Here is a 15,098-nt window from a genome sequence, read left to right as displayed (position 1 = left end):
CTTTGGTTTCTTGGTTTACACATTACACATAATAAAGGGGTTGGAACTATGCAGAATACCCCAAGAAGACTGTGCCAGGGAAGATGCTGAACTGGTAGGACTTTGCTCCTTCTTTTCCTGCTTGAATCAGAAAAGATCCTTGCATGTCTATTTAACATAGTAGCTTCTATATAGGCTTTTTTGAGACAGAAAGCTTAGCCTTAAAAAAGCATTAGCTTGGATGTTTCTAAATTTATGTTAGCCTTACAAACTGTGACTCTCTAAAATGTATTTGTCCATTCACTAATTCAGTGAAGTTTATGAGTTCTTTCAATGAGAGAACTCTGCCAAGAACTCTGCTAAGCCTTAGGGACACCATGGGGAATGAGAGGAGCAAGGTTCCTGATCTCAGATTTGATAATATCATGGAGAAAACTGACATTAGACAAGATCATTGAAGGTTGTGATAAATGCAATGATGAAAATAAACAGGCTGATGATAAAGAACAACTGGTTAAGGGAAGGGGGAAGCTAGTATGGATAGAGAAACTATTTACACCAGGGCAGTGAGGAACGTCTTCTCTAGATAGGGGAGGATTGAATTGAGACCTGAGGAGTGAAAAGGAGCCAGTCATGCAGAGAACTTTGGGAGATCCTTCAGGGTAGATAGAATAGCAAGGGCCAAGATGTGGAGGTGAGAATGATCTAGGTATTTTTGGAAAAGTTAAAGGAAGCTATTATAGCATAGTGAATAGTGAAAAGTTGTTTGGATGAGCTTGAGGAAATAGGTAGAAAGCAGATCATGAAGGACCTTTTAAACCATGGTAAAAATTTGGGTTTTATTTAAAGTGTAGTAAGAAGCCACTGAAAGGTTTCAAGCAGAAGGAAAACATTGTCTCTGATGGGAGCACTCTCTATAACTTCCAAACTTTGTTTAACAATGTCTAGTGTTATTGGCTATCGCAAGGGATAAAATAAATTCCAAGAAAAAGAATTAGATAAAATAAATTTGAATTACCAAAGCATGTGATGTACCAAGACAATTAAATGAGGGAAAGAATGGTCTTTTCAACAAATGATGCTCGAACTACTGGATATCCGCACACAAAATAATTAAGTTGGATCCTCCCTTATATTATACACAGAAATTAACTCAAACTGTGTCATAGACCTAAATGTAAGAGCTAAAACTATAAATGTCTTGGAAGACACCATAGGAGTAAACCTTCATGACCCTGGGTTATGCAAAGCCTTCTTAGATAACACCAGAATTACAAGTAACAAAAGGAAAAATAGATAAATTGTACTCCATTAAAATTAAAAGTTTTATGCATCAAAGAGCACCATCAAGAAAGTGAAAAGACTCCCATAGAATGGGAGAAAATATTATTTGCAAATTGTATATAAGGTACTGGTATCCAAAATATATAAACAACTCTTACAACTCAATAATAAAAAGACAACCCAATTGAAAAATGAGCAGTCTTTAAACAGATATTTCTCCAAAGAAAATATACAGTTGGCAAATAAGCACATGAAAAGATGCTCAACATCATTAGCTGTTAGGAAAATGCAAATAAAGCTACAATGAGATACCGCTTCACATCCACTAGGGTGGTTATAATAAGGAAAAGAAAACAGAAAATAACAAGTGTTGATGAGAATGTAAAGAAATTGGAATCCTTATACATCATTGGTGGGGTGTAAAATTGTGCAGCCACTTTGTAAATCAGTTTGGCAGTCTCTCAAAATGTTAAAAACAGAGTTACCATTTGACCCATCAATTCTTGGTATGTACCCAAGAGAACTGAAAACAGGATTCAAACAAAAACATTTACATGAATGTTCATAGCAGCATTATTTATGATAGCCAAAAAGTAGAAACAACACAAATGGTCATCAATTAACAAATGTCTATTAGTTAATGTAGTATGTTCACACAATGGAATATTATTTGGAAAAAAAAGAAGTAATATACTGATCCATGCCACAACATTGATGAACCTTGACAACATTATGCCTAGCAGCCAGTCATGAGAGACCACATATTATATGAAATGTCCCAAATAGGCAAATCTCTAGAGACAGGTAGTGAATTAGTGGTTGCCTAGGGCTGGGGAGGTTGGGAGGAAACTGGTAGTGACCGCTAGTGGGTACAGGGTTTCTTTTTGGGATGATGGAAATTGATTCTAAAATTGATTGTGGTGATGGTTGCACAACTCTGTGAATATACTAAAAACCATAACCTGTACACTTTAAATGGATTTATAATATGGTATGTGAATTATATCTCAACAAAATTGTTTAAAAAATATATGTGATGTGTTACTTCTGAGACAATACAGCTACTCTCAACAAAGTTTAAAATAATCAGTAGGGAATCCCAAATGCTTCCTCTGTGTTATAAGTAGGCTGAACATCAAGCCAACTACTATCTGTCAACATGACATTTATTTAAAAGCATTCTTATTTCTTTAATCATTGAAGAAATCTATTAAAACATGCACATTGTAGAAACTGCTGCTTTTTTTTCCAGTCTCTTCTGCAAGCCTCTAATTATACAAATGGGTTGCAGTGCGTCTTGTTAAACTTTTAAAATCCAACATTTTGGAGCAAAATATTACTTACACATTTCAGAACAAGCACGAAAAGAAACCAGCCTAATATCAATGGAGGTTTACCACTCCCCAAAAGAAAAACAAACTATCTTTAAAGAGGAAAAAAGTGAACAGAAGAACCAGGGGAGATCTTTCTGATTATAATGACAGAAGAAAATGCAGCTTAGAGCACAGGTAACCCCTTTTCTCACACATAATGAGCTCTTCAAATATGTATGAAAGTTTACTGTGCAAAAGGTTCCTAGTAGATCCATATGTTCTATTTCCTAGAAGCTAAAAGGTAGTATAAAAATCTGCCACTACCCTTTGCCTTTTATTCACGAACTTTGGTTTTACTTCCAACAGATAGTAAATGTTCTTTAAGGTGTTATTTATTTACAAATAAATACCTAGCAGACTAGCTACTGTCTGATTAAGGCTAAATATTTTCTACTTCGGGCATGCATTCTATCATTCATTTATTAAATATTTATTAAGCATCAGTTATATGCTGGACACAGTTCTGGGCACTAATGTTACAACAATGAACTAAACAGACAAGGTCTCTGCTGTCATGCAACATGTAGTGTGGAAAGGCAGTGTGAACAAGAATAATAATTTCTGATAGTGATAAGTGCTATGAAGAAAATAAAACATAGTAATGGGATAGAGAATGTCCTGATAAAGGGGCTACTTTAATTGGGATGGCCACAGAAGGATTACATGAGGTTACATTGAGCCAGATGCCTAAGGATAAGAAGCCAGTCATGTGAATATCTGAAAAAAAGCTTTCTAGGCAGAGGAAACACCTAATGCAAATGCTGCAAGGTAGAAAAGGCATTTATTAAATGCCCTATTTAAAAAAAGGGTGGTGGTGGTCAAGTAGCCAGAGTATAGTAAATAACTGGGAAACACAATGTCAGAGAAATAGGAGGGAGGCAAATCATGTAGGGGATTATAGACCATGATAAGAGGTTTGAAGATTACTCTACTTGCAATGGACAGCCATCTGGAAGGTTTTACACAGGGAGAGATGCTTGATTAACATTGTTGGTGATCATTTGTGTTATTTCGAAGAAATGGAATGTAAGGGTAAAAGTGGACCAAACCACTTAGAAGTCTGTGGCAGTCGTGTAGATGAAAAAATGATAGGGTGGTTTGGAATGCCGGGGAGCAATAGAGAGAGTAAATAATGATCAGATTCAAGACATCTTGGAGATAGAGTTGACTGGATTTGCTCATGGTTTAGATGTTGAGAAAGAGGGACAATATAATAAAGAATAAATCCTGGTTTTTAGGCAGAGCAACGGAGTGGTTGATCATACCATTAAGTGTGTAATAGGGTTACAAGTTGGTACTTACACATTTGCAAATATGTAATTTCTTTATTTCAGGTTCATATGGTTTTCCTCACAAGCCCTAACTTACTGATTAGTGAGGAGTGGTTGGGGAATTGGGGGAGACAGAGAGAAAATTTTTATATCCAATTCAATTGAAAGCTTAATCTGTTCCTGTAATTTAGTCGTCTCTTTAGGTAGTGCTCAGACTCTTATGATGCTTAGTCTCTCAGATGTACCCATCTTCCACCTCCCTCTTTTACTCCTTTCTAATATTGAGTCTGTGTTTGCTGTGGTGACAAAGATGAGGAGGCCTTAGATCTAGAGGCAGGTATTATTCATACTGATTGGGACGTGATAATGTCCCTTGTCAGTTTGCTTACTGCCCACCCTCGTGGCCTTTGATGATGATGTCTCTAAACTGGTAATTTTCATTTCTTTTTGGGGGGTGTTCCCTTGCTTAAATAGCCTGTCAGCCTCTGCTAATCATTAGATCCCTCTGAGGTCTGCTGTGATTTTCATTCAGCTCTAGCCCAAGGAGTCTGCTCTTCAGCCCTTACTACAGAGCCACATCTTCCTAGAGTAATGGCCACCGATACGCACATGCAAGCTCCCCAGGTGTTTCTTAGTTCCCTTCTACATCATATAGGAATCAAGGAGTAGCTCAGGAAAATATAACAATATGGTCTTCCTCATTTTGACTTTGCTGAGCAACCAAATCGATATAGCCATAAACCATGTGATAGCTAGAGAAAAGCTACCTTTTCTGAATCCTGAATGAGTAGTAGGGAACAAGGGTCTCTTTCTGCCAAAACTCAGAATGAGGGAAATCTGAACCCCAGTGTCTCTCTGTCTCCCTCTTTGCCTTCCCAGATTCTCCTGGGGGCAAAGAAAAAGTCTTAAGCTTTCTCTTTACTTCCCCTATGTCATATCCTCATCCTTCTACCATCTAGTAAAATCCTTAGAGTTCTACTGTGATAAATGGAAAGTGTGTCTTCTCTACAGTTGAAGACAGCCTTGTGTGCTGGGTGCCCCAGGCTCAGCTTGTGAAATGTTAAAGTTAGAAACAAAGAAAATAGAAACATCATCTCTTAATATATTCAACCCCTGTACATATGAATCCCTTGGGCTAAATAGGATGAAGTCCATGTAATCAAAAAGGCAAAATAGAAAAGTATTTTAATAATTTTCAAAATATTGCCCTATTAACAAAGGAGATGGGGAAAACTGAGAAGCAGTTTAGGGGTTCAAGGAGGGAATTCCAAGAGTTCAGTTTGGGACACACGAAGTTTAAGATGCCCATTAGAAATTCAAGAAGAGATGTTGGAGGTAGATCAGAAAGTCAGTGGTGCAGTCAGGACAGGTGATATAATTTTAGGAAACATTAGAATGTAGATGGTCTTTAAAGCCACAGGGACAGGATGAGATCACCTAAAAAGAGAAAAGAGAAGAGGGCACCAACATTAGATGCTTGGGCAGAGAAGGAGCCAGCATATAAGGAGATATAAGTAAGTGGAAAATCGGGGAAGTGTGCTGCCATAAAAACAAAGGTTTAAAAAAAGTTTCAAGAATGAAAAAGAAGTTTCCGATAAAATGAGTTGGATTACCAGCCATTGGAGATGGCTATATGGAAGTCAGTTGGTGACCTGAAAAAGAGCAATTTCAGAGGTGTGGTAAGAACAAAAGCCCAAATGAAGAGAAAACGAGAGTAAGGAAATGGTGACAATGAGCATAAACAAGTCTTTCAAAAGTTTTTCTGTGAAGGGGGAGCAGAAAATGTTGCTAGAAAAGTACACGAGAAATTGAATGAGAGAATGGAAAAGACAAAAGGAGGGTAGGAAGGAAGGGAAGAACATGAGATCGAGGAAGGATTTTTTTAATGAGTAATATTTAGCGTATTTGAATACTATTGGAAATAATCCAGTCAAGAGAGAAAAATTGATAGTGCAAGTGAAAGGGGGATGTTTTCAGAAGAGAGAGCCTTGAATAGGTGAGAGGATATAGGCTTCTTATATGTGTAAGTGAGGAGCTGGCCTCAGGCAGGAAACAGAGACACTTCTTTTGTAAGAGAAGAGAAGCAGAATATGTGGGTGCATAAGTAGGTGTATTGGAAAGTTGGGTGTTGGGAAGAGGAGATGGTTCTTGTTTAATTGCTACTATCTCTCAGATATGAAGCAAGGCTATTAACTTGAAAATGAGGAGGGAATGGAGGTTTGAAGATAGAGATGAATGTGTAAGTCATCTTTCAGAATAATAACAAATGTCTCAATTATACACATTTGTGAAACTTACTTATGCTTGTCACTTATGTCAGAGCTGTTATTTGTGCATTATCCACAAATTTTTCTTAATATTTATATATATAATGTTTAAATATTAAATATATGATATTTAAATATATAACTTACAGTGATGCCTAAACTAAATTGTTGGTTGGCAGGTAGCATTGCCATGCCATGGTTTTCAGCTGATACCTGAGTATTTGAATTCTGTACCATTTTGGAGTACTGACAGGATAAAGGGATTTATGAATTCCCTGTTAGTATTGCAACAAAGGTCTAACATATTTTTTTAATTATAAAATTAAGTCGCATATTTACAAATTGAAGAAAAACTATCATCTCAATAGATGAAACGAAGCGCATTTAGTGGGCTTCCCTGGTGGCGCAGTGGTTGAGAGTCCGCCTGCCGATGCAGGGAACACAGGTTCGTGCCCCAGTCCGGGAAGATCCCACATGCCGCGGAGCGGCTGGGCCCGTGAGCCATGGCCGCTGAGCCTGAGCGTCCAGAGCCTGTGCTCCGCAATGGGAGAGGCCACAACAGTGAGAGGCCCGCGTACCGGGAAAAAAAAAAAATGCATTTAGTAAAATTTAACTTCCATACATTGACTATGATACTTAGTGGTGAAACTTAAAAGAAATGAGCAAAGGTCACTACTGTTTACCATTTCTATTCCCCATTTACTCAGAGTCCCAGCCAGTAGAGTAAAATGAGAGAAGTAATCTGCAGACAGATTATTAGAATTCATGAGAGTTTAGCAAGATGCTATATATAAAATTAATATACCAAAAAAAGATTCCATTCTTTTCTACCAGCAAGAAACAGAAAACTTTTAAAAATACAATTTAAAAATAAAATCCAATACAATCAGCAAAAATTAAGTACCTAGGAATAAATCCAACAAAAGATTTGCAAACTTTATTGAAAAAAAGTGTGTAATAGTTTATTAACAAAGATCTAAATAAATGGAGAGATATTTCATGGATAGGAAAACTCAATATCAAAAAAATTTAACCCTCCTTATAAGTTCAGTACAGTTTCAGTCACAATCTCTACAGGATTTTTTTATATAACTAGATTGATGAAAAGTGGTTTTAAAATGTGTATGGAAGATCAAAGGTCCAATATCAAGACAGTTTTCAAGAACAGGTTGTTGATGTTGGTGGGGAGTGGTATTTGAAAGGGAGAACTTGCCCTACCTGATATCGTAACTTATTATTGAAGCTAGTCATTTAGTCAGTGTCATTCATTCACAGATAGACAAATAGACCAATGGAAATAGAATGTAGACTCAGATCTAAGTATATTTTGAAACTTAAAGTTTAATAAATTGATTATGCATTGCAGATTTATAAGGAAAGGATGAAATATTCAGTAAATGGTACTGGTACAATTGGTTATCCAAATGGAAAAAAACAAATCTCTCCTTCACATCAAAGTACAAACACACAAAAGAATGAAATCCCAATTAGATTAAAGACCTAATTATAAAAATCAAAATTTTAAGTTGGAGAATATTTTATGACCTCATGGAGGAAGGGGAAGCAGTAAGGATCTCTTAAACACTAAAAAAGTAAAACAAGAAGAAAATATTGATGAATTTGACTACATTAAAACTTCAAATTTGTGTTAGTGAAAAATTATAGTGGACAAAGTGAGAAAATAAGCTCCAGGCTGGGAAAAGAGATTTGTGATATACAGAATGAATGAAATACAAGTATCAGGACATTAAGGACAGAAGATGGGAACTAGAGATTCACATATAGATGTTGAATTACTGTATGAATAGATATTCATTCCTCCTTAATAATCAGGGACATGTGAATTGAAATCCCAAATAATACATCATTTTGCTCCCTTGAGACAGACAAATTTTAAGTCTGATAGTACCAAGCATTATGGAAGATTTGGAGTAATTGGAACTATTAAACGTTGCTTTGGGAATATAAATTGGCAAAAGCACTCTGGAGAACAAGTTGGCAAAATCTTGTATACTGAAAGGTGCATATATCCTATAAGCCAGCAATTCAACTCCAGGGTATATACCCTCGCCCAAAAAACTCTTGAGGTGGGCACGTAGTGATATGTACAAGAGTCTTTACTGCAGCATTATCTGTAACAGAAAAAACAAAAAAACTACCAAAAATTCTTCACTAGGAAAATGGTTGAATAAGTTGTGGTTTGATAACAAAATGTAATCCTGTAGGAGTGAAAAAAAAGTGTAAGTAAAGTAGAGACACTGAATAATTTCAAAAACAAAATGTTGTGTTCAAAAAATTTCAAAAGAATATATAAAGTGTGATACAGCTTATTGAAAGTTTGAAAAGATGCAAAATAACCATATAATATTTGGGAATGTATACAAATGGAGTGAAAGTATAAAGAAATGCATGTGAATGATAAACAAATTGAGGACAATTGTTGCACCTGAGTGAGGGGGGAAGGTGATGTGTCTGCTAACAGTTGTATGTATGTGTGTGTGTGTGTGTGTGTGTAGCTTCTGTTTCTTAAAGTGGGTGGTAGGTACATGGGTGCTCATTATACCTTTTAATATCTTCTCTATATATTTATATTTATATATATTTAAATATTACCTAATGCACTTTAAAAAGACAACAGAAATTAGTGAGAACTGACATTTATTGAGCTCTTCAGTATAAGTCTATTCCTTTCTAAGCTTTGAATGCATTATCTCATTCAATCTTAGTAACCCTTTGAAGAAGTATTAATATATCCCTGCTATATAACAGGAAACTGAGGACTTTAGAAGTCAAATAGTCTACTTACGGTCATATAGCCGTTAGGTGACAGAGCCAGAACATGAAAGTACAGCTGTCTGACTTAAATGCTCATATCGTTAACCTCTATAAATGTTAATCAGCCTCTCTTAAAAAGTCCACGTTAACCACAAAGAAGTCTCTTGTTAGTGCAACTATCATTTCAACCTCTGGATGCAGCTAGAACTACAGCAGTAGAACTTAACCACTTTGGCCTCTAAATTCAGCGGACTTTCTGAAGCTAGAAGAACATTTGCTCAGGAGCACAGGGCATGACTCATTTCCTTAGGTATCTGTTTATTCGTTCAACAAATATTTATCAAGAGCCTCCGCAGCACAGTGGTAAACCACAATTTATTTCTTGTCTGCATCATTTTTGCAGTTTGCCAAGCTTTGGGACACAAATTTGAAATTTCCATTTTCATTTCCAACTAATGCAAGGAATGCTATGATTAATTATTAGCTATTTTAGAACTTGCAGTCTGGCTTACAATGGATCTCATTTAAGCCTAACCATTGTTGACCTACAAATTCACATGACATTTAAAATATTTTAGCCACTTCTTACTTTAATAAAGTGTTTATTGAAAACTTTTAGTCTACTTTTGTCTAAACAAAATACAGATTGAAGTGGAAATATTGTTTTAAACAGTTTGATATGACTGTCTCTTTTCTCTCCATGTATTTCCCCTCTCTCCTTTTTTTTCCACAGATCAAATAATGTTTGCTTAATCTTACACTTCATTGAGGTTTTAAGATTCTCCTTGACAGTATGTTAGATATATGTTATAGTATTATACATTCAACAAGATGTTGAACCCATACTAGCTCATAGAACTGCTGAAATGGATGCATTTGGGTTAACTTTAATTACATTATCGTTAATTCAATGGGTGTACTAAAACCAAGTTGTTTTCCCTCTGTAGTTAAGAACAGTTTAATTTGGTCTATCTTGGCCAGTTTGTTTATGTGAACTTTACTCACTAGTAACAGCTGGGCTTCTAAATCATCATGACCTCTTTTAAAATAATTATACAAACATAATATTGTTAAGAAGTAACCCTTGTTTTTACTTAGTGTTCAATTCAGTGATTATGTGATATAAGTATTTAAACATTCTTTCTAGTCCTATCTTTAACAATGTATTTCCTTTTTCATACTCGATATTCAGGGACCTGAAGGAACAGTGGGACTGCCAGGACAAAGAGGTCGTCCAGGGAAGAAGGTAATTTTTTTTTACGTCTTTTTATGCTGGTTTTCTTTCTTCTGACGTGCCCAGAGCCCCATAGCATACTGTGGTGTTTTTATTTGCACTGGAGATAAAACAATAAAGAACGATAAATTTGGCTTAAAAGGCACATTTGTATAAATTAATATTTAATTCCACTTAGGAGTACTTATTACCTTATTACTTATTATCTGAAGTCAAATTTTCTACTTTGTAGTTTCTGAAAAGATCTTTGCCTTTTCTTCTCCTGTTTACCTTAGTAGACCATGGACAGGAAAAGAGAGAAAAGAAAAATACTATATGCCATTTGTGCTATTTAGTAACAACATTAGTAAAATATTTAGGGGAGAGAAATATTAGAATTGTTTTTGGGTTTGTTTTAATTGTACTTTTCGAAATTGAAAAGGTTAATGATTGATTTTATCTTTCCTATACATTAAGAAACACAAAACAATATGTTTTATTTGCTTCCTTTATATTTTACTAAGAAAACGTGATGCCTTTGTAGAATTTAGCACAATATAATGAATAATTCATCCTTGGATAGAGTCAATAATTTGTTCAAGTATTGGTGAGACATAAAAATGATTTTCACATTGTACTACAACAGCTTTGAATATATTTACTATAATTAACTACAAATTACACCATATTCTAGTTCCCAAAATCAGATCTGTCATTTCTGTGAATATGCACCTAGTCCATCTTTTTCATAATTTGGGGGCAGTATAAGATAATAAAAGATAAAAGTGAATGAGGTAAATTTTAGTTGCCATTCTTACCCATGAAAATAAGCCCAATATTGAAGTGTCTTTTCATCAAACATAATGTTATGTCTAAATGATTTTACAAGAAGGACAGTGCAGGTCCTTACAACAGCCTGTGTCTTTGGGAAAGCCTGTGAATTATTATGAATAACCAAAAATTTCCTGACTGTGATCACTGTTTAATTTTTCTTTGTATCTACTTGATTATCAATAATAGAACAGGTTGGTTCCAACATGCAGAAAATGAATTATAACATTTAATGTTTAAAAGCTGCTGTACTTTGGTATTAGAGAATGATTAGTTAGCCTATTGGAAAACAGAAGGTATCTAGTTTTCAGAAGGATGTAAAATCATACAAAAACGTTACAGATTTTTAAACACAAACTCCAGCCAAGTAAGTGATGATACTGAGTATACAGAACTGCACACTAGAGCCTTTTTGCATTAGACAGATCTTTGGGGCATTGAAATTCTCTGTAGAAACAGGTTTCTCATAGGGCCTGTGTTTTCTCAGGTCAGGAATAAATACATGCATGCATGCATTCATACATAAATGCATAACAAATTTCAAAATAATAAACTTGGTTCATTTGTAACTCAACATGAGCACCATATCTTCCCTGCTTGTTTGGCCAAAATTTTTAATATTCTTTTTTCCAAAATTACTTTTAATTATATCTTTAAGGTAAGCTAGGTAGTGATGGTATGTTATTATTGTCAGTGGTGGTCTGTAGTACTATTAAGTTAAAGCAAAGTTACTATTTATAGAATTTTGCTTACAGAATATCCTCTGGAGCCATTCAGGTATATGATATAGTTAATTAATCTGAGTATAAGTTTGTTTTTTTCTTACTTTTCTCTCTTACTAATGGCATCCACAGGGTGATAAAGGACAAATGGGGCCCACAGGAGAAATTGGAAGCAGAGGTGCTCCTGGACAAATTGGGGAAAGTGGTCCTAAAGGTGCCAGAGGAACTAGAGGTGCTGTGGTCAGTATTTGATTTGTCTCCAGAACTGAGTTCACTGTGGATGGAATAGAAATGTATCCATGTCCTAAAGGCTCTGTCCCTTGATTAATTTTACAGAGAAAGCAATAGTTCCATTGAAAATAATCTACCTCCATGGGATGTGGAGAATTGTAAGCATTCCACAGTACTTAAATGGCTTAGTGGTTTCTGGACATGAAAGAAGAAAGGGGGAAAAAATTCTCAAAATGGAAATAAAATATGAAATAAGGTTTTAAAAAATCAGATTATAACTCCTAAGTACGAAAGTATATATGCCTTGTACTTGAAATCAGGATTTAATATCTGTATAAAATTATGCTGTCATGGTTGACAAATTGCTTTGAAAATTACTTGAAAATGGGTTTTCTTTATATGCTTGGACTCCACATGCTTATCTGGAGATTATTTTTCTAACCAGCTGTGATAAGTCTCCAAAACATCTACTAATTTTTAATCTTTTGTATGAATTTTACATGATGTTGGAAACAAGGTAGCATGATGCTTTTGAACCTGTAATAGCAAAATTATATTGCTAATATATTTGGACCTGTTCAGAAAGTCACAGCAGAAGAGTTGCAAAGTATTTAAGAGATTATCCAATTTAGTCTTTTGACTATTTCATAAACTTATTTACAAAATGCGTATGTATTCACTATCTCCATTTGAATGTCACAAGTGACTTTTCACCAAGGCCTTCTGGAGAGCATTGCATAATCCATCTGTTGTCTGAGGAACACTTCCCTCAGGCTCATTTTAAGTGTTCCATTCCTTACTGCCATCTTACTATTCCAGGTCATTCTTACTTTCTTTTATTTTAATTACTAATATTTTCCTATCTTTGGCTTATGCATTCAAAAACATTATATAATGTGATTGATTTTTAAATATTTTTCCAGTTTTATTGAGATATAATTGACATATAGCATGTATAGGTTTAAAGTGTACGGCATAATGCTTTGATTTACATACATCATGAAATGATTATCACAATACGTTTAGTGAATATCCATCATCTCATACAGATATAAAATTCAATAGAAAAAATACATATTTTTCTTTGTGATGAGAACTTTTGGGATTTACTCTCTTAAGTTTCATATATAACATGTAGTAGTGATAATTATGTTTATCATGTTGTACATATATCCTGAGTACTTATTTATCTTAGAACTAGAAGTTTGTCCCTTTTGACTGTCTTCATCCTGTTTCCCTTCCCCTACCCTCCAGCTCTGTTAACCACAAATCTGATCTCTTTTTCTATGAGTTGGGTTTTTTTTTTTGAAGTATAATTGACTTACAACACTAGAGTAGTTCCTTTTACACAACATAGTGTTCAATATTTCTATACATTTCAAAACAGTCACCACAATAAGTCTAGTTATGTCTAGTTACAATATTGCACATACAAAAATATCACATATTTATTGACTGTATTCTCCACACTGTACATTTCATAACTGTGACTCATTTATCTTGCAACTGGAAAATAGTCTCCCTTACCTATGTCTTTCCTCCTGCCATCACCCTGCCTTCTGGCAACCACCTACTTGTTCTCTGTATCTATAACTCTGTTTTTGTTTTCTGTTTGTCATTTGTTTTGTTTTTTAGATTCTACATATAAGTTATAGCACACTGTACTTGTTTGATTTATTTCACTTAGCATAATTACCTCTAGGTCCATCCATGTTGTCACAAATATCACGATTTCATTCTTTTTGTGGCTGAGTAATATGCCATAGTATATTTTTACCATATCTTCTTTATCCATTCATCTATTGACGGGCACTTAGGTTGCTTCCATATCTTGGCTATTGTAAACAATGCTGCAATGAACATAGAGGTGCTTATATCTTTTCTAATTAGTGTTTTCATTTTCTTTGGATAAATACTTGGGAGTAGAATTGCTGGATTATATGGTAGTTCTATTTTTAATTTTAATTTTTTGAGGAGCCTCCATACTGTTTTCCATAGTGGCTGCACCAATTTATATTCCTACCAACAGTGCACAAGGGTTCCCTTTTCTCCACATCCTCACCAACACGTGTTATTTGTTGTCTTTTTGATAATAACCATTCTGACAGGTGTGAGGTGATATGTCATTGTGATTTTGATTTGCATTTCCCTGATGACTAGTGATGTTGAGCATCTTTTCATGTGTCTGTAGGCTATCTGTATGTCTTCTTTGGAAAAATGTCTGTTTAGATCCTCTGCCCATTTTTAAATCGGGTTGTTTGTTTTTTTGATGTTGAGTTGTATGAGTTCTTTGTATATTTTGGATATTAACCCCCTATCAGATTTATTGTTTGCTACTTCTCCCATTCAGTAGGTGGCCTTTTTGTTTTATTGATAGTTTCCTTGGCTGCACAAAAGCTTTTTTGTTTGATATTGTCTATTTGTTTATTTTTGCTTTTGTTTATTTTGCCTGAGGATACATATCCAAAAAAAAATATTACTAAGACCAGTGTTAAAGAACACACTGCATGTTTTCTTCTAGAAGTCTATGGCTTCAGGTCTTATGTTTACATTTACATTTCAGGTCTTCAGGTCTTTAATGAATGTATTTTTGTGCATGGTGTGAGAGTAGTCCAGTTTGATTCTTTTGTATGTAGCTGTCCAGTTTTCTCAGCACCATTTATTGAAGAGGCTGTCTTTTCCCATTGTGTATTCTTGAGTCCTTGGTCATAGATTAATTGCCCATAGAAGTATGGGTTCATTTCTGGACTCTCTATTTTGTTCCATTGATCTATGTGTCTGTTTTTGTGCCTGTACCATACTGTTTTGATTACTGTAGCTTTGTATAGTATTGTTTGAAATCAGGAAGTGTGATACCTCCAGCCTTGTTTTTCTTTCTCAAGCAATCTTGAAACTGATTGAAAATCTTGAAAAAAAAATCACTTTTGGCTATTTGGGGTCTTTTGTGTTTCCATACAAATTTTTAAATTGTGTGTTCTAGTTCTGTGAAGAATGCCACTGGTATTTTGATAGATATTGCATCAAATCTGTAGACTGCCTTGGGTAGTATGATCATTTTAACAATATTAATTCTTCCAGTCCATGAACATAGTATATCTTCCCATCTGTTTGTGTTGTTTTCAGTTTCTTTTCTTCAGTGTCTTATAGTTTTC

At 34.8% G+C, this 15,098-nt stretch overlaps 1 protein-coding gene across 1 annotated transcript in view; it reads left to right on the top strand.

Annotated features, from left to right (window-relative positions):
• The window catches only part of COL24A1 (collagen type XXIV alpha 1 chain), a 392,309-nt gene that overhangs the window by 290,330 nt on the left and 86,881 nt on the right, over positions 1-15,098 (top strand). The window contains exons 38-39 of the mRNA XM_060024757.1: positions 10,142-10,195; positions 11,848-11,955. Coding sequence (XP_059880740.1) covers positions 10,142-10,195; positions 11,848-11,955 — 162 coding nt within the window. The remainder of the gene's footprint in view (positions 1-10,141; positions 10,196-11,847; positions 11,956-15,098) is intronic.

Source organism: Delphinus delphis, chromosome 1 (assembly GCF_949987515.2).
Source record: "Delphinus delphis chromosome 1, mDelDel1.2, whole genome shotgun sequence".
In the NCBI taxonomy this organism is placed as follows: Eukaryota; Metazoa; Chordata; class Mammalia; order Artiodactyla; family Delphinidae; genus Delphinus; species Delphinus delphis.
Note: the sequence above shows the minus strand (reverse complement) of the source record. Positions and strands in the feature narration are given on the sequence as shown.